The 25,587-nt window shown below is 40.9% G+C and overlaps 2 protein-coding genes across 6 annotated transcripts; both read left to right on the plus strand.

Moving 5' to 3' along the window:
- The first annotated feature begins 575 nt into the window (after positions 1-575).
- Positions 576-24,467, plus strand: LOC124258290 (tripartite motif-containing 13-like). 5 transcript variants are annotated; one of them, XM_046692360.1, is made up of 2 exons: positions 576-665; positions 4,973-6,018. In XM_046692360.1, the coding sequence occupies exon 2, from the start codon at positions 4,980-4,982 to the stop codon at positions 5,991-5,993; it is 1,014 nt and encodes a 337-aa protein (XP_046548316.1). In that variant the 5' UTR covers positions 576-665; positions 4,973-4,979; the 3' UTR covers positions 5,994-6,018. The 5 variants fall into 5 exon arrangements, with proteins under 5 accessions (XP_046548316.1, XP_046548314.1, XP_046548315.1 ...); XM_046692358.1 differs by lacking the exon at positions 4,973-6,018 and adding an exon at positions 22,459-24,467 and having other exon boundaries at positions 625-665; XM_046692359.1 differs by lacking the exon at positions 576-665 and adding an exon at positions 1,872-1,965.
- Positions 10,458-14,137, plus strand: LOC124258289 (inter-alpha-trypsin inhibitor heavy chain H4-like). Its single transcript, XM_046692354.1, has one exon. It carries the CDS (start codon positions 10,854-10,856, stop codon positions 12,711-12,713), a length of 1,860 nt encoding a protein of 619 aa, XP_046548310.1. The 5' UTR covers positions 10,458-10,853; the 3' UTR covers positions 12,714-14,137.
- Positions 24,468-25,587: the final 1,120 nt, after the last annotated feature.

A 25,587-nucleotide genomic window follows, 5' to 3' on the forward strand; every position in this document is an offset into this window, starting at 1 on the left:
GACGATCTATACTTCATCCTACATTTTAAAATCAAATTTAGGTACCAAATTAACAAAATTATTAATTTATACCAGTAGATTTCTTTATGAATTGATCGATATATCCATTCGTGCATTCTCATAAACTTGCGCCCTTTCGACGCATGGCGGCCTTCGATTTGGGACGAACCTTCTTTTAAGTTACGGAAAAATGCGAGGGGTGACAAATCAACCAAAGGCACACGTGATCTTCCCAACTGATAACCACAGGGGTTCGAATCACTGTTTGGACAATAATTTTTAAAAATAAAATCTAGATTTTTGCAACCGTATATTGTTTTTATATGTTATGAGTAACTTATATTTCAAATTTGAACGAAATCGGTGAAGAAATGGATTTTTTAGAAAATTCTTCCGCTATCACATTACATACGTGTATTTGAAATAAAAATATATAAAAACAATATACGTTTGCAAAAATCTAGATTTTGATTTTTAAAAATTATTGTCCAAACAGTGATAAGAACCCCTGTGCTGATAACGCGGTCGGGACGAAACAATTTCACAGTGCTTACACATTTATCTCCCTTAGGGACATCCGATTTGAAAAGAACTGTTGTCTTGACTTGAGACTGATAAAACAGTGAGGTACTTCGATCAGTTGTCTGCATACTCTTGATTCTGAGGTAAGTTGGGTAGAGTAGACTTAAGTATCCAGCAACATTGAAGCCAGAGTCTACAGACACATACTGACTTTGTATTTCGTCCATTATTCCAGATACCACGTCCACACGACTCGACAGGAGCTCTGTCGTTTAGCCCAGCGACTGTATTCTGTAACAGCATTTGTCAACTGCTTATATCGTTACTGTGTGATTAATGTATTTGGTATGTTTATCAATTGGTTTTGATATAACGGAAAGGCACAGACTAACAGAAAGGCACATAGACTTACGCACACACGCGCACACCCTGGTCTGTCTGATAATTGGGACATCTGACAAATGGCACGTCTGACAAATGGTGTCCTCTCACTCAGTCAGATTCTGTCAAAACAGGTCTCTCACATAGCCAGAGTCGGATTTGGCTGACTAGGGTTAGTGTTTTGATAACACTTCGTCCAGATGAGCCATAGTTTGTTTCAACAAAATGCTCAATTAGTGAGGTTAGGGAAATTTGTTTTAAAAAGAGATACAAGTACATTGATATGGTATTATTTGAATTTTTTGGGATAAATTGAGGAAATGTTCAATTGGTGACATAAGTGAAAGTTGTATTTAATTGAGATATATTGGTATTGTACTATTTGAATTCTCTTGTGGGTTTCAGGAAATGCTCAATTAGTGATATTAGTGAAATGATTTTAACTAGTCCAAGATTATTTATGCAAAATACCAGTAGATTTCTTTATGAATTGATCGATATATCCATTCGTGCATTCTCATAAACTTGCGCCCTTTCGACGCATGGCGGCCTTCGATTTGGGACGAACCTTCTTTTAAGTTACGGAAAAAAATGCGAGGGGTGACAAATCAACCAAAGGCACACGTGATCTTCCCAACTGATAACCACAGGGTTCGAATCACTGTTTGGACAATAATTTTTAAAAATAAAATCTAGATTTTGCAACCGTATATTGTTTTATATGTTATGAGTAACTTATATTTCAAATTTGAACGAAATCGGTGAAGAAATGGATTTTTAGAAAATTCTTCCGCTTTACACTCATTACATACGTGTATTTGAAATAAAAATATAAAAAACAATATACGTCCAAAAATCTAGATTTTGATTTTTAAAAATTATTGTCCAAACAGTGATAAGAACCCCTGTGCTGATAACGCGGTCGGGACGAAACAATTTCACAGTGCTTACACATTTATCTCCCTTAGGGACATCCGCTTTGAAAAGAACTGTTGTCTTGACTTGAGACTGATAAAACAGTGAGGTACTTCGATCAGTTGTCTGCATACTCTTGATTCTGAGGTAAGTTGGGTAGAGTAGACTTAAGTATCCAGCAACATGGAAGCCAGAGTGTACAAACACATACTGACTTTGTATTTAGTCCATTATTCCAGATACCACGTCCACACGACTCGGCAGGAGCTCTGTGAGTCTGTCGTTTAGCCCAGCGACTGTATTCTGTAACAGCATTTGTCAACTGCTTATATCGTTACTGTGTGATTAATGTATTTGGTATGTTTATCAATTGGTTTTGATATAACGGAAAGGCACAGACTAACAGAAAGGCACATAGACTTACGCACACACGCGCACACCCTGGTCTGTCTGATAATTGGGACATCTGGCAAATGGCACGTCTGACAAATGGTGTCCTCTCACTCAGTCAGATTCTGTCAAAACAGGTCTCTCACATAGCCAGAGTCGGATTTGGCTGACTAGGGTTAGTGTTTTGATAACACTTCGTCCAGATGAGCCATAGTTTGTTTCAACAAAATGCTCAATTAGTGAGGTTAGGGAAATTTGTTTTAAAACGAGATACAAGTACATTGATATGGTATTATTTGAATTTTTTGGGATAAATTGAGGAAATGTTCAATTGGTGACATAAGTGAAAGTTGTATTTAATTGAGATATATTGGTATTGTACTATTTGAATTCTCTTGTGGGTTTCAGGAAATGCTCAATTAGTGATATTAGTGAAATGATTTTAACTAGTCCAAGATTATTTATGCAAAAATATATATTCGTTATGTATAAATCCATTATTCTGCCATTATTTGATTATTATCCCGAAATATAGTATTAGGCTCCGTCCGTCCGTACGTACGAATTGGAATATCGTAAGAACCGATCACTAGATTCTTTTCATATTTGGTACCTAGGTTCATCACATTATAACAAAGGTCCAAGTCAGGTTTGGTGATCTTGACCTTCATTTCAAGGTCACAAGGGGACTTTCACGTTTTACCTGCATGTTAAGCTATCTCAAGAACCGTTTCCTGGATTTTCTTCATATTCAACCCTAAGCTTTATCCAGGGAAGGCGCAGGGCCCAGTCAATTTTGGTGACCTTCACTTAATTTTCAAGGTCACAGAGACACTTTGAAGATTTCAGCATGTTAAATTGCTTGTTAAGATAGTCAGCAAGATATCGCAAAGGATATTCAATGGATTTTCTTCATATTTGACACCAAGCTTCATCTAGGGAAGGCCCAGGGCCCAGTCAGTTTTGGTGAGCTTCACATAATTTGTAGGGTCACGACGACACTATGAAGATTTTAGAATGTTAACCTGAATTGTCAGCAAGATATTTTAAGAACGGTTCACTGGATTTTCTTCATAGACTTTCAAGACCTCCCATGAATGTTTTTCAATAAGCAATTTCTTTAGTACTAGTTTTGCATATTTCATACACTATGACATTCATGTCAAGGTCAAAGTCAGTCTTGAAAATATGTGTGTGTTTGAACAACTAAAGAGCAAGATAATGTTTTTGTTGACATTTAACTTCATCTTAAACTTTCATTACTTTATAAGTTTGATTTGACAATTTGCGGCGGGGGATTATGTCACCTTAGTGACAATGCTTGTTGTAGTTGTATATGGGATAATTATACAGTTAGCCAGGTATCAATGCTTGAAAAATTACAGTTTGGTGCACTTAGAACAATATGTTGGGCTACAAGGGGAACAAGTCATAATATATCAGAAATAAATATGTTTAAACCGAATTTTCATATTACAAACAAACGCACACACACTTGCATACTTCTTAAATCGTGTCGCATTGTAGATATAGACTATAGCCCTTAAACAAAGGCTCACGCTTCAGTGGCTAATGCTAATTACCTGGCAGGCATCTCTCACCTAGCCATAGTGCAATGTTGTCTAAACAAGACCCTTTTGGTTAGATTCTGGTTAAGTGAGAGTGAACCTGACAAATGGGAGTGAACCTGTGCAACAGTTGCTTGACGGGCATTTAGAAGTTGGATGGTGACTACTGTCGGGGTTTCCTTATGTGTCAAATCGTGTTTCGCAAAAGAAACTTAACAACAAGTATTTATCCGAAATAGATTTCCATTTGCACGATAAGAACGGAAATTAAATGTTAGACGTACGAAGGTATTTATGTGCGTACACGATACGCTTGAAATCTTACATTATGTCGTACTTAATTGATTTTGAGGCGTACATTACGCCAGTACGCCCCTTATCTGTAGCCCTGAGTCCCGATACTTTACAATTTCTAAAAACAGAACAGATATGATAGATAAAATGACTGAAAGTTTATCTGTTATACAGCAGAACTTGTGTTACATTCACACACACTTAAAAGCTGTTGATCTAATAAAATTTCATCATTTAATGCTTAAGAAAGTACAGTCAAACATTCAGTATATCTTGATCTAATTTAAATAAATTTGAAACTGAACTTTCTCTTGGGAAGTTGTGTTTCTACACCAATGCTTTCACAAACAATTCAATGTAATCTATATCAGAATTCAGAATAACTGAAAAAAACTCTTAACTCTGCTTTCTAAATTTTATGTTATCTTTGTTCACTTTCTTAACAAACCTGAGACATCGTTCATAGTTGTTAATAAATGGTGTTATTTGTCAAACAACTAAAACATATTTCAATTACTTGACGTATTCTACAGTTCACAGAGTTTGAAAAATTTTCACACTCTTTCGCACCAACTCCTTTGTTCATATCACAAAGATAACAGATTCAAATTCCTATACGGTTCAATTTGTTTTTAAAATTCAGAAGAATTTCAATGAGACTCCAATCCTATTCCTAATGCAATACTCCTTACAACTTTAAGTAGTACTTAATCGGGATATATCGTCTCTTGTGGCGATACATCGATGTATCATGGACCCTCGCGATATAAATCTGACGATATGTAAGTACAAATTTAGAAGTATCAATATTTAATGTTTTAATGTACTTACCGAGAGATTTCATCTCATGCTGATAATCATAATGGGTCACCGATTCTTACGAGATGCCGCATCTGTTTCAGGCTTACAATGGACTCCAGAATTTCTGTGGAAGACCTCATCTGTCCGATTTGCAGCAGTGTATTTGATGAACCCAAGCTGCTCCCCTGCGCGCACAGATTCTGCAGGAAGTGCCTCCTCGACTATGTGGGGTCCCGCTCTTCAAATCACTGCCCCTGCCCACTTTGCAAGGCATCGTTTAGAGGAGATCGGTCTTACCCAACTGATAGCATCCTTCAGAACTTAATACAGGACAGAAAGGATGAATGCAGAGTTCATGGTTTACGTAGAACACGCTATTGTATCAGCTGTTGCCTTCTTGCCTGTGCAGAGTGCGTAATGGTAAAACACAAGACCTGCAAATCGGTGGTGTCTGTGGCACGAGCTGGCAATGCTATGAGGCAACAATTGTTTAAGACAAGGGAAGACATAGATGATCTTTTAAGTGGTTTGGAATCCGCTGAAGAAAATGCTGATTTGAAGAGGAAACAAACAGTAAATGCTTATTGTGACATGTCTCATCAGCTGGATCAAATGCAGGAAGCTCTCATGTCACCGATTTCGGATATGCACAACGCCCTAAACGAGGACTTGAAGTCAAATGTGGCCATGCTAAAGACATATACTGAGGAAAATGCAAGAATGACATCACGATTACGGGAGGTTTTCACTTCTTTGGAGGACTACGCGGACATCGATTCATTAGATGATGAAAGTCTGTTCCAGGCGACTAGTGATTTGGAAAAGAAACGTGGTTTGCTACGCGGAACACGGGATCACTTGAAACAGAGCCTGGACATTAAGGTGCCGTCTCTCAAGCTGGCATACAAAGTACCGACTGCAAACTTGGTTGTCAAAATTGAGAAGTTCTCCATCTTGACACCCGAGTGTGTCCCTCAAGGTGCCTTTCAGAATTCAGTTGTAAGGCGACTTAAGAATTTTTTGACATGTGCATTGGACACTTTTTTTTTCACAGTTTGCTTTTTCGGGCTGTTGACGGCACTAATGCAGGCACTTTTTGCAGTGATTTTTCTTGAAAAGTAAAACAGGTCTTGTTGACCTAACTGCCTAAGTTCTTTGTTGTTATTGTATAATAATGACAGTAGTGCAGGTCATTGTTTATAAGGTTTAAAGGTTTAAAGGTTTATCATTTTCCCACTGCAGTTAACAGTTTCGTAGACTAACAACTAGTCTCTGAAATGAACATATTTTACTGAAAAAAACGTTCATAGTAAAAAAATATATATATATAATGAAAGGAGCCCTGAGACTTTCTTCATTTTCTGAAGCTGAGGAAATCTAGCTTGCATGGTTTCAGGGTCACGAGAGACTAACAGTTTCGCACAGTGACCTACTGCGGTTATTATGGGCCTTGCCGGTTACATTAAGCGACCAGTGGTGACGAACTTGTTGAGTGGCTGAGACGACCGCCATTTTGACGATTTTTATCCATCACTTCTATGTAGCCTAGCGGTGAAAGCGTTGGCTTGTCACGTCAAAGATCGGGTTCAGTTGTCCACATTGTTATAATGAAGTCCGACTTTTCCAAGCCAGCTCTTCTGAGAAGAATGGATACTGGTGACGATTTAGTCGAAAGGACATGCAATCTACCGTTATTTACCCATGTAATTTGAATTCATTTAATGTGTACGTCAATACACCACGGTCGTTTGGTCCTGGATACGTCTTTGTTTTTACTTCAGTCACTAACTATTATATTATAAACTTTGGGTTGGCTTAAATAGATTCATAAACAGAATTGGTATAGTTCACTTAAAAATGGCAGCAAATCTAGGTCGTATTCTTACTTCAAAATATCATTTTCCAGGAAATTGTATTTACATGTAATTAACAGGTCTTTAACTCAATTTCACCCAGTTCATATACCCAGTTTATATCATTTTAGCCTCGTATCAAGGACGTTAGCTATTATTATGATGCTTACGTATTTCCACTAGGCCTACATAGAAAGAATGAGTACGATGGGCAAAGCTAATCGCGTCCTAATATTGTCGTAACTGGACATTATGCGTCAGTAGACCCTACAACAGTTACCTATTAATGTGACCGTTCCACATTGTCAGGGGGAGATGTCAGCTCAAGCTTGACTCTCGCTTGGTCCGTCAAGTCCGAGAGTGAGGGGTCGGACGGCAGGGAGTCCTAGCCAAGATTGAATTCATGTACTGGCGCACATTCATACAACGTTCTGCTGACTTTGAACCTAGCACCACTTTGCTAGTGCTGACGATGTCTTTCTGGTGGTGTTTGAGCCTGCTCTGCTCCGCCCTTATCATATGTACCGATACAATATTTCTGATTCGTTCAAAGTTACATCATTCCATGGTTCTATGTCGTACCTCGTGACTACCCATTGGTGATTCCCCAGTAACTAATCCTTTAAGAGTCTTTTGGATTCTGTTACTCCCAGTTGACTTATTACCAAGCAATGATAGCATCCATTCTGTCAAGAAATGCCTGCAATTCTCAGTTATGGGTTTGTTATACCTTTCTTGTTTAGAAGATGCATTTTTACCCTTTTAACAATATTACAGCTAGCGGTATAATAATAATTGACAACGTTGTGCCGAACCTTTACAATAACTCTAAGTAAAAGCCTGGCCTCTGTGTATTTTTCAGGTATCATTTTGCTGTTGTGCCGAACCTGTGATAACTCGATGTATTTACGTAGGTGCCTTCAGCTTCGGCATATAGCAGTGATTGAAGCTGACATCGTTGAGTCGAACGTACGGTTATCTCGAAGCAAAGCCTGGTCCCTGCATATTCCTTAAGTATCATTTTGCTGTTGTGTATATTTAGGTAGGTGCCTTCAACTTCGACACAAGAGATTTCGACTGTAGTAGACAACGCTGATACACCTTGACCTTGACCCGAGTTTATTAGAAATGTAGTGAGTGAGTGAGTTTAGTATTACGCCGCTTTTAGCAATATTCCAGCTAAATCAAGGCGGGGGACGCTAGAAATGGGCTTCACACATTGTACCCATGTAGAGAATCGAACCCGGGTCTTCGGCGTGACGGGCGAACGCTTTAACCACTAGGCTACCCCACCGACCCTATTAGAAATGGAAGGTAGCAAGGATACAAACGTTTGCAAAATAGCTCAGCCAATTTTTCGTCCTATATTCATGCACAGGTGTATCATTTGAAAATAAATTATAAGCATTATTTATTTAGTTTTTTCTTCACGAGGGCGCCTTCACGAGGGTCTTGTCCATACTCTAATTGAAACCAGTTACAGTCTTGTCCATGTCGTCACTTAATGTATCTCATACGTCGGCAATGATAATCTTTCCGATAAGACTTACACAAGGCATATATTGTTCTGTTTGTAAACATTTTGGTGAAGGCAGATCTCTTTACAATGAACTTATCCCGTAGCTATTCCAGATCACGGTAACTGCATTGCAAGCAACCCATCATACTGTAATAGAATAGAGGTTCTCAACATAACACCTTGGCAAGTCTAGATAAGTTTATGTGGGCTCTTTTCTATTACATATGAAAAGGCATTTAAACCCAAAACATTTCATTTCAGAGTTTAATGTTACACTATACCTTGTAGACACGAAGTATGATCTCCCAGACCTGATGCAATTAAAATCATGTCATGACGATATCACCTTTTATCAATGAATATCAACGATATAAATCATTTTGCGTGACCCAATAGAGACGGTCATATGACGTGTGTGTGCGTGCGTGTGCGTGTGCGTGTGCGTGATGTTACAACCAGACACGTATTACATCCGTACCCGAACTCATATGGCCTTTCAATGCATGTTGAATAATTGATCGATATCAGCCCGGGTCATAAGAAACTGGAATAACCTCCCTTTGTCTACTCCGTTAGCTTTCACATGATCTAGTGTTTTCCAAACAATTTCATTCCCTATATTAACTCTCGACTCCACTATTAGCCCTCTTTCCACCGTTCCTCGGTGTGATACACCTTATAAAATGAACACTGCCGTTGGCGGGCGAGAGTGAAGCAGGCGACTTTTTGGCAACTTTTAATCGCTTTAATTAACCACAAGTTTTTAAAGAATGAATTTGGTGTTCCGCATAAGACTAACCACAAATCTTTCATATGTAATGGTTAAAAGAGTACAAATAACAACAAAGTTCATTTGTTCATTAAATAAGGTCCATACATCACGCTAAGAAAGGAAATGAGGGGAACGTTGCGTTGCTGTAAATATCGCGGGACAGTCAAAATGTTAATTTTCCTCCTCATGTTAAGCTGACTCTGTTGGTCTTATTCAGTGTTGGCCGAGTTGCGCATGTTGGTATTCTTGGCGCAACTGTTGCATAAAAATGTCTCTCCCCCATTTAAAAAAGGTACAAAATGTCTAAATTCGATCCTCACTTAAAAGAAAACGTCCACGAGACAAAGATATATTTATACTGCTTTCGTTTTGAACATGTCCATTCTTATCGCCTACTTGATCACTAAAGTTAAAGTATTGATCTGTCGATTGAGATTATGTATTTTTTGACAAATTAAGACGGGTTATGGTGCACAATTCACCATAACAAGTTCCCTTCCATCCATGCAGCCCTTCCTGTTACGCCAAAGCTCTGAATAGAGCAAGTCTAGAGATTTCCCCGGGTTCCCACACCTCACTGGGGCTCCTTTGAGTTTAAATAGAGTTTATGTTTGTATCAAACTTATATAATTTCTAAAACAAAGCGTTAGCCTATGGCGCACTGTGCACTAACCCAAGACATTAAACCTTAGATTTCTTCTTTTGTCTCAGTGAAACATTATAAACACAACATAAATATGCTTCCATTTTAGAACAGAATCTCACCAACATTTAATTCTATCCACTAGGTTTCCCGTGATCTGATTTTTAAAATCACCAACACACGGCCCAGTTATTACCAGTGAATGGAATAAGTTTGAAAAATAGCCAGCCCGAATGTGATAATTTGTCTATTTAAATGGCAAAATTAAACAAAACTTCCAAAATTTGCCAACCCAGACAAAAGTTACTAGGTTAGGGGCTGTCGGACAGGTCGTATTTCATACACTGTTATTACATTTACAGATATATTTCAATGATGATTCGAAAAATTTCAGATATAATCGAATATATTTTATGTCATAATTTCAGGAACTATCTTAAGATCAAATGCGATTGTAAACATTTATGTTTACAAATGTTGTGTGTGAGTGAGTGGTAGTTAATGGGAGACTGCAAGTTGTGGACGAAAAAGCACCTAAAACAACTCTTTTGCCCCAGCATTTACATGGATCCAAATGCCACATATTCCGATTGTCCCATTCACTCCCATATTCCGAAAGCCCCATGCACTCCCTTATTCCGATTCTGGTGTCCCCCGCCGTGATATTGCTGGTATATTGCTAAAAGCGGCGTAAAACCATTCTTACTCATTCACTCACCTATATTCCGAAAGCACCATTCGACAGAATAGTCTACTGCGCAAATACCTTGTGTGGCGTCATGTACTATATTTAGAAAACGTGGCACGAGAGCTTCTCTTCGATAACGCTGCATGGAGCTTGAAACTCAGTCTCATCAACATGGATGTGAACGACGCTGAAACCTGGAATCTATTGCATATTTTCATTTCAAGTTAAAGATCTGCAGAGTGTGTCAGCAGACGAAAGGTATTGTGACAAGCGGTTGATAATGGAGGCACGAGTAGGACCAATGCTACTTCCCTGTCTGCTATTCGTAATCATTAACATGGGGTGTGTTCAGTTGAATGTTCGCTCTCCATTTCCGCACTTCAACGCCTGGTCCCACGGGGTAAAAGACAAGCTACAGGATCTGTAGAGCCACCCAGAATAACGGATTTCTATGTCCGCTCTTTTGTGCAGTCCAGATTTGCTACTGTCAAAATATCCAGTGCCATTATGAATCCAAAGACTAGCAGCAGAGAAGCAACTTTCTCTGTGCAGATACCCGAATCGGCCTTTATATCAAATTTCACCATGCTTATTGATAACAAACTTTATGAATCGAAGGTATATGACAAGGAAGAGGCCCAGACAAAGTATGACGAGGCTAAAGCGAAGGGGGTGTCAGCTGGACGCATAAGGCACGATTATACAGATTTAGCTCGTGGGATGGACATATTTTCCACTTCCGTCAACGTCGCTGGCGAGACAAAGGTCCACGTAGAGCTGACGTACCAGCAGTTACTAGAGCGGCGCCTGGGTCTATATGAGCAGAGGATAATGGTCCAACCCAGGCAGGTTGTCGAAAACTTGACTGTAAATCTGATATACGAAGAGGATCCTCAGTATTTTGACAGGTTTACATACCGGCTCCCACACAGTAAAGACGCCATGGATGCATCATCACAATATGCTACTCTTAAAGCGACGATGTCCAGTCGACATGTCATGTACAAGCCTCCTGTGTCCAAACAGAAACGAGTGAATGCTGACAGAGGTATTGACGGCGAGTTGGTTGTATCCTATGATCTGATGCATGGATTTGACGGAGGTAACATCATCTCAGCTATTAATAATGATTTTTTTGTTCACTATTTCGCTGTTGACAAATCTGACGATTTGCCACCTGTCCCTAAAAATATTATATTTGTTATTGATGTGAGTGGATCTATGAGTGGCCGAAAAATTCAGCAAACACGTGATGCAATGAAACAGATTCTCCCTCAGTTGAATGGTCTAGATTATTTCAACATATTGCTGTTTAGTAGTGGAACAGTCGTATGGCAGTCGGAGCCTCTTCAAGCAACCCCAAACAATGTTCAACATGCCAGTAGCTATGTTGATGCTAAAGTTATAGCCTTGGGAAGCACAAATATAAATTCTGCTTTGGTTGATTCCATGGAAATCCTTTCAAGGAACACAAGAAATATGAACCAAGCTTCCATGGTGGTATTTCTGACGGATGGCCAGCCAACCTCGGGGGAGACGGTAGAATCCGCAATTCGTGTTAATGTGCAACGTAATAACGTTGACAACAGAGTAGCCTTATTCTCACTAGGATTTGGTTCAGGTGTGAATTACAATTTCCTGCAGGAGATATCTTGGGAGAATGGAGGCTTCGCCAGGCGCATTTATGAAGAGGATGACGCAGCGGAACAACTGACGGATTTCTTTAAAGAAGTGAACATCCCTTTGCTCCTCAATGTAAAGTTTCAGTATAACTCCAACCAAGTAGACTTCTCACAACTGACCCAAACGACATACAATCAGTTCTTTTCTGGAACAGAAGTGGTGGTTGTTGGAAAGAGACTCGGTGACGAGGTAGATGGCACTGTGCAAGGTTCTACGGCCACTGCTAAAACTGTTCATCTTGTAGTTCCTGAGGCTTCAAAGAAACGTCTGCATGGACCATCTGGAATGTACACCGAGAAGCTGTGGGCGTATCTGACCATCAAGGACTTGTTGAAGAAGAAGGCAATATCCACCTCTAAGGAGGAGGCTGGGGTTTTGGAAGCTCGTGCACTGAACATGTCATTGACTTATGGGTTTGTCACTCCTCTCACCTCGTTCGTAGTTGCGAAGGAGCAGCCATCTGCAAAACAGGCTGACTACTTGGACAGCATGTATGATTCTTACCCAACGAATGGTCACAATCTATTTCATAACGTAAGATATTACGGACCAATAAAACGCAGGCCTGCATCTACTCAGACACATACACCACTCCCAGAAGCGTCGTTGGCGGAATCCATGACTATTCACGTAATAATGATGATTTTTAGTTGTCTTTCCTCTCTACAATTTATCAATGCGTGAAACGGAATTCTTGCGCCAACGTATTGGCGCGACGTGTAAGCCAATCTTTAAACTGTGTTGCAACGGTCAATAATTATACTTTTATTGTGTAGAATTCTGACAATGAATGCAGTAGCACTTCCTGTTATGCCAGAGATTGTCAAAGGACACTGGAGAAAGTCCGAAATAATGCAGACTGCAACCGCTCAAGGTAAACTGTCTTGCTATCAAACCAAGGATCCTAACCTATATAATCTTGATTGTTTACATCTTGTTTGATGTGGGCCATTTTCGGTGACCTTGTCGACAAATCCAAGTGCACATCTGTCACGAAGGTTTTGTGAGTTGTCTGTGAACATCACCTCTATTTGTGTACTTGGCCAGGCATGTTTTCACCGATGATGTTAGGACATTTGACACGGTTCTCATAGCCGATAGCTTTTCCTGACCAGTACTATTATAGTGGTTGGGGGATTAGAGACTTACTTCGCCGCAGCCCCATCTGCGGGTAGGATTGGACGGTGTCTCACTGACCAGTGTTTCTGCCGAATGAGTACGCCATCTGGTCGGCTTCCTACCCGGATATTCCTACACAAAATCCATTTAATTTTACCATGGGAGCCTTAGTAGTTTACAACAGTACGTGTTCCAGACTGTCAGCTGTTCGAATTTCATTTTTCGGAAAACTTCGTCGGCTGATTGTGTTTGATCCCTGACTTGGTGTGCTGGATTACGTGCCTATCTTTCAAACTGTGGCTTCGAATCCCTAACTGGAAAACAAACCCAAAGAACAGTCAAATTTGCACGCAGAGATTGTAATCCGAAATATGTGATGTATCCTACAAGATGCATTGAGCATGTTCTCTCTGTATCCACTGTGAAATTCATACAAATGTCCACAGTCATATTGAAAATCCGGTATCACTGGACAGTTCCATTCTTTGGCAACCATGCCTTCATGGACTATTTGTAATAGTTATTTGGAACGCCCGTGAGACTTACGGGTAACGAAGTGGGAAGTACTGCCATTTGTAACCGTGAAGATCTGGGTTAATTTATCGTAAACTTGTCGTCAAAGCCTTTTCCCAGATCATATTACTCCCGAAAGATATACTTAGATACAGGCTATTGTGGTGTTAACTTTGTATTTGAATTTTAGACTTTGAGATAAATTTGCATTACGCTGGGAAAAGTGTCAAAAGGTAAATGTTTTAACTCTTGAACAAGAGAGTACGGTTCATTTTTACATCTTTCTTGTTTCATTGCTCAACAATCTATAAAAAGGCGTTTGTAAGTTTTTTAAAGTTGTGTCAATGGGTCTACTATTTACTGTATCCTGTAAAGATCTAAATGCTAACAATACTTGTGTAATGAGAAATGTGACATCTGAAAAATATATGTCAGCTTTGTAATTACCTTTTTGTATGTTAAATCGGTGGAAACTAGTTTTATAATTGTTTGATCGACATTTTAGAAGTTGGTGAGTCAATAATCCCTCCTGTTTATTGGCTTCATCACACCGAGCTGTTTGTTGTGGCCCCACCTGGCCCTATCCAAGTACTAGTATGTGCTACTTGTAAGTTGTTACCAACTACATGCAGTTAAACTTAATCTGCTGTATGTCATAACATTCCATGCACATATACTTCTCATCACGTGGTTTATAGTCACTTTTAAATCGATAACGGTGTAAGAACCTTCACCGAAACGTCGCTCTGTGCAATAAATGTTGTATGCGTCATTATGGAGTTTTATAGTCAGTTAACTTCCTGACATCGATACACGTGAAGATCAAGGTTAGAATTCAGAAACCCATGGTTGTCGCAAAAGGCGATTAACTGGATCCATTTGCTCGCTGACTTGATCGACACATGCTCATGCGTAGATGATCTCATGCTGATCCCTCTGGTCTGCGGACTCGATTATTTACTGACCGCCGCCATATAGCTGGAATATTGCTGAGTGCGGCGTAAAACTAAATTCACTCACTCACCCCTGACATCGGGAGGATGTGATGATCACTAAGCGTTGAAAGTACCAGGGAAACGTGAGGCAGGGGTGGACACAGCTTTTTGAGAAAGGGGGATAGGGGGTGGTCACAGTTCATTTTCACACCTTTTCACTAGAGTTTCAATGGTCATTTTATAAACTTTCATGACAAGAGGCGGGGATGTCGCACCCCTCTGGATCCTCCTGTGTGAGGGCGTTCATTCTTCACTGTTGATGTTTTGCCGTCAGGATTGACTTTCTCACTGAGTACTTCGCACAGATGACGCAGGTGTATAAACGTACAGACGTAGAGAGCTGATAGGCTGGACAAAATGATGAGCAACGATATCGGAGATAATGCCAGACAATCACTAGATCCACCTCGCCTTACACGAGCAGCATTGGATTCTACTACTTCTACTTTGGGATTTGCTGGACTAAATGAAGAATGCATTCAACGCTATACATCGAATGGCTCATTACAAGCCTAGGTAACCCTCATTGGGGTTTGTTCCAAACCAAACCCATGACCTGCTTACGAGCCGAACCTCATTATAACCTATGTACGTGTCACGTGTGAGTCTCTCTATGACCTATGTACGATCGTCATACGAACCTTTCTATGACCTATGTACGTGCTACGTGTGAACCTCTCTATAACCTATGTACGCGCCACGTGTGAACCTCACTGTGACCTATGCGTGCTACGTGTGAACCTCGCTATGACCTATATACGCGTCACATGTGAAACTCACTTTGACCTATGTACGTGCCACGTGTGAACCTCACTATGAGCTATGTACGTGCTACGTGTGAACCTCGCTATGACCTATGTACGTGTCATGTGTGAGGTGAGGTGGGGTGAAATTGGGTTTTAACGTCGTGCTTGAGAATATTTCGCTCATATGACGACGTGCATGCGTGTGTATGTGTATGTGCGGCTGCTTGTACTAGCCCAGACTTAAGCTGGTTTTATAGTGCTAGCCCACTGAGATACCATGCCGCAGTGAAACATGATTACCCCACTCAGACACATTAAACTGACTCCGAGCCGACCAGTCCTTGTTCTACCCATTAATGCCGAGCGCCAGGCAGGGACCAACAAGTACCATATTTTAACGTGTTTTGGTATGACGCGGTCGGGGATCGAACCCGCGACCTTCCGCTCTCCGGGCGGACGCTCTAACCACTACACCACGGAGGCGGTTGTCATGTGTGAACCTCACTCTGACCTATGTACGTGCCAGGTGTGAACCTCACTATGACCTATGTACAATCGCCATGTTAACGTGCTACGTCTAAACTTCTTTATGACCTATCTACCTCACTATGAGCTATGTACGCGCTACGTGTGAACCTCGCTATGACCTATGTACGTGCCACGTGTGAACCTCACTATGACCTATGTAATTGCTACGTGTGAACCTCACTATGACCTATATACATGCCACGTGTTAACCTTATTATGACCTATGTACGCGCCATGTGTGAACCTCACTATGAAATATATACGTGTTACGTGTGAACCTCACTATGACCACGTGTGAACCCCACTATGACCTATGTACATGCCACGTTTGAACCTCACTATGAAATATATACGTGCCACGTGTGAACCTCACTATGACCTATGTACGCGCCATGTGTGAACCTCACTATGAAATATATACGTGCCACGTGTGAACCTCACTATGATCTATATACGCGCCACGTGTGAACCTCACTATGACCTATGTACAATCGCCATGTTAACGTGCTACGTGTAAACTTCTTTATGACCTATGTACCTCACTATGACCTATGTACAATCGCCATGTTAACGTGCTACGTGTAAACGTCTTTATGACCTATGTACCTCACTATGACCTATGTACGCGCTACGTGTGAACCTCGCTATGACCTATTTAAGCGCTACGTGTGAACCTCGCTATGACCTATGTACGTGCCACGTGTGAACCTCACTATAACCTATATACATGCCACGTGTGAACCTTATTATGACCTATGTACGCGCCATGTATGAACCTCACTATGACCTATATACGTGCCACGTGTGAACCTCATTACGACCTATATTCGTGCTACGTGTGAACCTCATTGTGACCTATTTAAGCGCCTCGTGTGAACCTCATTATGACCTATGTACGTGCCACGTGTGAACCTCACTATGAAATATATACGTGCTACGTGTGAACCTCACTATGACCTATATACGTGCTACGTGTGAACCTCACTATGACCTATGTACGTGCGTGTGCACGTGTGAACCTCAACCTCACTATGCCATGAAATATATACGCGACCATGCACGTGTGAACCTCACTATGACCTATGTACGCGCCATGTGTGAACCTCACTATGACCTATGTACGTGCTACGTGTGAACCTCACTATGACCCTATGTATGTACGCCATATGTGAACCTCACTATGACCTATGTACGTGCCACGTGTGAACCTCACTATGACCTATATGTATACGTGCTACGTGTGAACCTCACTATGACCTATGTACGTGCTACGTGTGAACCTCACTATGACCTATATACGTGCCGTACGTGTGAACCTCACTATGACCTATATGCGTGTGCGTGCGTGTGTGAACCTCATATGACTATGCCATAGTGTGAACCTCACTATGACCTATGTACGTGCCACGTGTGAACCTCACTATGACCTATGTACGTGCCATGTGTGAACCTCACTGTACGTGCCATGTACGTGCCACGTGTGAACCTCACTATGACCTATGTACGTGCTACGTGTGAACCTCACTATGACCTATGTACGTGCTACGTGTGAACCTCACTATGACCTATGTACGTGCCATGTGTGAACCTCACTATGACCTATGTACGTGCCACGTGTGAACCTCACTATGACCTATGTACGCGCTATGTGTGAACCTCACTATGACCTATATACGTGCCACGTGTGAACCTCACTATGACCTATGTACGTGCTACGTGTGAACCTCATTATGACCTATATGTACGTGCTACGTGTGAACCTCACTATGACCTATGTACGTGCTACGTGTGTGAACCTCACTATGACCTATGTACGTGCTACGTGTGAACCTCACTATGACCTATATACGTGCGTTACACGTGTGAACCTCACTATGACCTATGTACGCGCCATGTGTGAACCTCACTATGACCTATGTACGTGCTAAACCTCACTATGACCTATGTACGTGCCACGTGTGAACCTCACTATGACCTATATACGCGCCACGTGTGAACCTCACTATGACCTATGTACAATCGCTGCGTGCTACGTGTGAACCTCACTATGACCTACTGACCTATATGACGTGCTATGTGAACCTCACTATGACCTATGTACGCGCTACGTGTGAACCTCTCACTATGACCTATGTACGCGCTGCTACGTGTGAACCTCATGACCTATGACCTATGTATGTGCTACGTGTGAACCTCACTATGACCTATGAACCTCACTATGACCTATGCGCGCTACGTGTGAACCTCATTATGACCTATGTATGTGAACCTATATAACCTATATACGCGCCACGTGTGAACCTCACTATGTACGCTATGAACCTCACGTGTGCCACGTGTGAACCTCATTATGACCTATATTCGTGCTACGTGTGAACCTCATTGTGACCTATTTAAGCGCCTCGTGTGAACCTCATTATGACCTATGTACGTGCCACGTGTGAACCTCACTATGAAATATATACGTGCTACGTGTGAACCTCACTATCACCTATGGACGTGCCACGTGTGAACCTCACTATGAAATATATACGTGCTACGTGTGAACCTCACTATCACCTATGGACGTGCCACGTGTGAACCTCACTATGAAATATATACGCGCTACGTGTGAACCTCGCTATGACCTATGTACGTGCCATGTGTTAACCTCACTATGAGCTATGTACGTGCCATGTGTGAACCTCATTATGAAATATATACGTGCTACGTGTGAACCTCATTATGACCTATATATGTGCTACGTGTGAACCTCATTATGACTTATGTACGTGCTCCGTGTGAACCTCATTATGACCCGTGTACGCGCCATGTGTGAACCTCACTGTGAAATATATACGTGCTACGTGTGAACCTCATTATGACCTATATACGTGCTCCGTGTGAACCTCTGTATGACCTATATACGTGCTCCGTGTGAACCTCATTATGACCTATGTACGTGCCCCGTGTGAAGCTCATTATGACTTATGTACGATCGTCATGTGGTGAACCTTATTATGATTTATGTACGCAGCTCATGTGAACCTCACTATGACCTATGTACATACATATATTTAGCCACAGTTGAAACTGTGTAACTTGGCTCCCAGTTGTCTTTTATATGAAGAGGAACCAATCCTGTTTGACTCACAGTACATTTTCGTAACACCCGTGAACGGTGTATTTTGGGACTTAGGCCTGAAGAAAAGATATTTCCTGATTCCCTCACTAAACGCAGAGTATCCTAAACTTTAGCACATAACGTGAAACACTATTTGGCTCTGGGTAGGTCTCCTTTCTTTGCATGGTTGTACAACTTCATGTGCTGTCATCAAGTTTGTGATATTTCATGGAATGTATTTGTATACTGCATTGCTTTGCATCGTAAGACAGCTTTGACAAGGCAAGGAGGCCACATGCCATCTGTGTATTGGTTTGAACCCCGTCCTTTAACCCTGAAAAGCTGCAGGCCCTAAAGACCTAACCTTAAAAATATGTGGGCCCTGATCAGAATGCGTAGGCCCTATATATAAATATGATCCGAATAGTTAAGGTAATAAGGACCGACGTAAAGTTCAAACGCTGTCTACATAACTGTGGCAATCAATATCCAACGCGCATAGAAAGTCAACCTGTTCCGATTTCAGAATAACCTGTCACGTGATATGCAAATTAGCCCAGGGCAGAGATTACCATGGTCGTGTGTACGTGGCGGTCATGAACATAAACATGCTAGATATTGATTTGATATTGCATCACTATAGAGGTCTCAGGAAAGTACTTGTCTGTGTTTAGCCCGTTCATGCTCACGCAGGACTGACAGACCGTCTCAACTCGTTCCATCACAAACAAGGAAGTGGGATCACAGCGGTATTTCAAGTAGGTCGGGTGTGTTCCTGTTTACGCTTGTTGTACTGTAGCCATCGACACAAAGGCCCTTTACGTTCCGTGTTAACTGCGTGAAGGTATTCGCTTCAGACAAATACATATCTTCACATACTTCATTGCGAGGCATTGGAAATATCGGTAAACATGAAATATATCCGGTCGCCGAGGTGACAACATACCCGTATTGAAACCTAAGCTTGGCCCCGTCTCGCATATCGCAATATGGCGCAAGTTAGAGGAGTCGGGAACCAGCTACATTCAAGTTAGAATTGCTAGTTGAAACTATGAACACAAGTATATCCCTAATAGCTAGTTATTGAACGTTATGAAGACTTCTGTCGTTCTGAAATGTAAATGTCAAAATATTGAATATTGTTAACTATTCACATGTCATTTTTAATTTGTTGGGTGTTTGGCTGTGTTAAAGGGGCACTGATCTAGAGCAATTCCCCAGGACTGGTTGTCGCTTTTGTTATTGTTTTTCCCCTGCGACAATCCGAATGATATGATCCCAGAATTCTTGATTGGATTGCGATGTCTGCTGCGCCATCCGCAAGCACAATTGGTAGTATAAGCATAATATATATCCTTACATTGATCAACAAACATAAAATATAGTTTCGTTTTGGAATCAGTATGAAAACGTAGTCATCTTTCTTATGTAAGCATTTTCTGTGTAAAATCTGTATAAACCTATTGATCTAAGTAAAGTGGGGTTGATTTAGTTTACGGATTCAAACACTGCCGGGATACTTTATTACAAGCAGACCAGAAATACCAGTGATATTTTCGAATAACGGCATATGATGGGCATCCGAACAGTGTGCTCTGACAAACGGAAATCTGGAAATCATGGAAATCTCAAAACGAGGCTTGGCCGCTAGAAAAGTTTGGCGGTATATTACGGACTTGATATTATATCAATCACATTGTGCGTTACAAACATACACTTAATAAGCGCAAAGAACAGACAACAGGTGTAACCAGTGAGCCAGATGAATTGTGAGTCATTTTACGACCTCTTCATACATGGGCAGTCTGTGACGTCTTAGTTAACGACTAAGACTGCTGCCTAGACCTCAACATAAAATATAGAAATAGGATTTTTTTAAACTTGAAAATTAAAATTTATTTGTAAATACCATGTTCGTATAAAACAAGGAATTGGACTTTAGTGTAACCATCGTTGTTTGTAGTGTCTCTTTTCACTTTCACAAGGGAAAATTCGGATCGGCTGAAAAGTAGGTCATTGTCTGAATTGGTTAATGAGACTCATGTTTCGGTTTAGAGGTGGGACTTGCGACCTGGCAGCGTGGCGACGTGCGTAGACTGTTGGCGCGAAACATTACTCGCTCTGAATCAATGCCCCTTTAAGTCATAATTACACATTGTACAAAGTGGAAAATCGAAACCGAGCCTTCAAACCGAGCTTCCATGAGTGAATGAGCGAGTATGGTTTTAAGCCGATTTTTATCAATATTCAACCATTATTACGGTGGTGGACACCAGAAATGTTCCAAATTAAACATGTCATTAAACACAGTATAACGCGCAGTGCGTTTCAATATGTGAGTATTTCTGGTGTACCCCGCCGTGATATTGCTTGAATATTGCTAAAAGCGGCGTAAAACCAAACTCACTCTCTCAATATGTGAGTATCAACATACAGAGGATCACCGTAACTGCCACGATCTTTTGTGACGGCACAAAGCACGCATATTTTATTGGCGCTTCAACCAATAACATATTTTTTGAAAACCATCCTGTCGTCATTGTTCATATAGTTACAACAAATAGAGTGAGTGAGTGAGTTTAGTTTTACGCCACACTCAGCAATATTCCAGCTATATGGCGGCGGTGAGTAAATAATCGAGTCTGGACCCTACAATCCAGTGATCAACAACATGAACATCAATCTACGCAATTGGGAACCGATGACACATGTGTCCACCAAGCCAGCGAGCCTGACCACCCGATCCCGTTAGTCGCCTCTTACGACAAGCATGGGTTGCTCAAGGTACATTCTAACCCGGACCTTCACGGGTCTACAACAAATAGAAGAATGCAGATGTTACAAACTGGATGAAGATGGTGAACGTAATCAGGTGTCTGATATTAGGGATGCATCAGTTTTTGTATACAGCTTTCAGTTTATGAGTATTACGCACGCAGTGTTTGTAGGACATCTCAACATTATCATTGCAATAATAGAAAATTCAAAACACACTCATCTGGTTTGTTATTTCTGAGTCTTCAACTGCGATGTGGTATGAATATAAATTCTTATGTATAGATTAGTCTTCGATGAAAAACTCACAGACTGTGTATTTGATAATTAATACAATACACGTTGTGGACCACAATAAAAAGAGCAGTGTCATTGTTCTGTACATTAATGCACCACAATCCCACTCATTCTGTCATTAGGTGTTGTTTAGTTTATGGAAACATAACCACAAAACAATTTGCTTGTTTAGCCAATGAAATATGACGAAATCACGAGCAATGTCTTCATATAGAAAAAAGGTCAACTTTGTAAAAGCTGATACGAAATATTGCCTTCTAGATACGTCAAAACAGGTAAACTAAACTAAAGTTAGTTCCTGAGCATTTAATGATGACGCGAAACGAACTGTATTTAACAAACCTATGTTTCAGATGAAATGGCACATTCAGGTGTGGCTCAAGAAGACTTACAGTGCCCTATATGTACGGAGTTCTTTGATAAGCCCAAGCTGCTTCCGTGTGGACACAGAATTTGTTCAGCATGCCTCAACAATTACGTGCAGTCTTTAAATATGCAAGGCTGTACATGTCCATTATGTAAGAAGCCTTTCACGGGAAATCAAGAACTGCCAATTGATCACATCCTCCAGGATCTGATCAAGGGCAGAAAAAGCCTTTCGTACGACAAGTGCCAGGTCCATGGCTTACACCAAAGTCGCTACTGCTGCACCTGCTCTATGCCTGCTTGCGCTGAGTGTGTCATCGAAACCCACCGACATTGTAAACAGGTGATGCCTATGGAACGTGCTCTAAGTTCAATGGAAGCACACATGCGAAGAGTCTCAAAAGAACTGGATAAAATCATCGTGGATATAAAATCATCGGAAAATATGGCTTCCTCCAAGATGAAAGACTTATTGCAGGAGAATGCTGAGGCAGTGGAACAACTGGAAAAGGTCAAGGTCGATTTCATGACCCATATGACAAATATGCAGGCATCCCTAAATCAGGCAAATCAGTGCAATGTGACACAGCTCCAGGAATATATAGGAAGGCTTAAGCTCCTCGTGTCAAAGGCCGAGGAAATGAACAGTGATTTGAAGGCAAGTCTGAAGAGCGGATCGAGTGAAAGAATATCACGATCAATAGTAACACTTGAAGGAAAGCAGGGGTTCCTGCGCACAATACCCCAACGCTTGAAGGAGAAGTTGAAGCTTAAAAGGCAGCTGACAGAGATGCCATCAGTAGAAATGGGACATACCACTTTCAGGAATGAGAACTTCCAGACTGTCAAATCAAATACTTGTCTTACATACAGTATATTCATAGTGAAATTATTCATAATCTTAATATATTTATTAGTGTTTGCAATGATAGTGGTTATCTCCTACGACCGTTTTACTAACTGCTATGAGTTTTATCATGCTCCAAACTGGAACACATATGGACTTTGCCGTTTTATATATTCTGCATAGAAAAGATTTCGTCAGATGAGAGACACAGAACTGACGAGTGAACTACTTCTATCTACAGCTCTTTAAAAATTTGAAAAAGGAGATTTTTAATGTTTCTCAGGTGAAAGTTGGCAGATTGACATATCTTGGTTATATGATGTTTTATGCTGAGCTGCTGGTCTAAAGTGCCTCCAAGATTTCTCACCTTGACAGAGGCTGTGATAGGATACCCTGCAACATCGAGTTGGTGAATTGCGTTGCAGAGTGAAATGTTCTTCTTAGAGCGAGTATGATTAGTTCAGTCGTCTCCTCGTTCAGCTTGAGTAGCAGTGGTGTCATCCAAGATTTTATGTCTGTACAGCACTTTTCAAAGGATGCTCTTTTCACTAAAGATCCTGAAGTTGGAAAACCAGAATATAACTGGTTGTCGTCTGCATACTGATGCTGACCGAGATCATGATAGTCTGCGATAGAATTGAGGGAGTTGAAGGCGTAGTGGGCCCAGTACTGAGCCTTGGTGAACACATCTTTTAAGCCTGGACTCTGGAGACTCGATTGATATCAACGCACTGGGATCTGTCAGAGAGATAGGACATGAACCAATCCAGGACACTGGAGTTTAAGCCAAACTGTGAGAGGAGACATGTGGTGAGAATACTATGGTCGACGGTATCGAATGCTGCAGACAGATTCAGTAATACCAGAGCTGTAACATTGCCTCTGTCCAAGGATTTAAGTTCGTCATTAATAACTTTGATAAGCAGTTTCGGTACTATGACCCGTTCTGTACGCTGATTGATGTTTCTCATAAAGGTCATTGTTGACGAGATACTCTTTAAGGCGGGTGGCAACTGCCATCTCTATTACCTTCGATAGGAATGCCAGGTTAGACATTGGTCTATAGGTCTATTGTTCTTGTGCATGCCACCTTTCTTTAGCAACGGTGTGATAATGGCTCTCTTATTCCATTAAAATGCATAGCTTCTCTAATATCTAATGACATTTTGATGCACTATTTTTAAGTAACATGCATCTGGCAAAATATGCACTGTTTGTATGCTTCTGTGTTCTGAAGTATTCAGTTTCGTTATAGTCGTGATATGGATTAAGTTTCAACTAGCATGTATACAATTGTCACTGTAACATTTCATGTTCCAAAAGTGGAATGGGACTGTCACGAGGTTTTCCACCCTTGTTGGTGCGCATGTTTTCTGCGCAGCTACGTATGTGCTACCGCCATCGTTCTGATACATCTTACATGTAAGTGTACAGTTGTGCAGTATACTACATTCGTGTAGTATAGGTCATTCTTTAGTATACATATATCATAATTTACTGTACATAGTCCTGTAACGAAACTTTTGCCTATGTTGTACGGCAAACGAGCACAAATTATGTCAGCGGCCAGGTTTAGTTAGGAGGCAGTTGTTTTCTCTGGCCGGGCCTTGAATTTTCATAAAGACGGAATGAGTTGGAATCAGGACATCCAGTGACTGCGAGGCCGAAGTGCTACTGTTTGTCTCCTGATGATTACCGCTGAAGTCTCGACCTGGAACCTTGGGTTCAGTATGTGAAAGATAGTCCTGTTTATGTACTGTTGGAGTTACAGTTATGTACTGTTGGGGTACAATTTGTCTTTAATCTTAGATTAGTGCCTGTGTTTTTCTTTGTAAAGTGCAGGGGCGTAGGAACGGTTTTCAGAGCAGGGGGCTAATTTATGAAAAGTTTTGAAAATCAAAATGAAATTGTAGTTATGGTAAGGTAGATATGGTTTCGTCTTGAAAAAAAGGGGGAGGGCCTAAGCCTCCCCGAAGCCCCCCCCCCCCTTGTTCCTACGCCCCTAAAGTGGGCTAATTTATTAGCGTTGTTCCTTGATTAATTAACTATTGGGGGTGTCTTAATAAATTGAGTTAGCCACACCACTTTGACTTTGCATTATAGTTTTATTGTACATTTATTAACTTCCGGCGTGATATCTTAGTTGAACTTCCGAAATCAGATTCATCCTTTTTCGCTATAACGCCAAATGTAACAGTTTGAAGCTTAGTCCTTTAAATTTAAAATAAATACTGACAAATAAAAAATCTCTTTGATATATATATTGGAT

Source organism: Haliotis rubra, unplaced genomic scaffold (genome assembly GCF_003918875.1).
Source record: "Haliotis rubra isolate DU_JTF1 unplaced genomic scaffold, ASM391887v1 Scf69, whole genome shotgun sequence".
NCBI classification, from domain to species: domain Eukaryota; kingdom Metazoa; phylum Mollusca; class Gastropoda; order Lepetellida; family Haliotidae; genus Haliotis; species Haliotis rubra.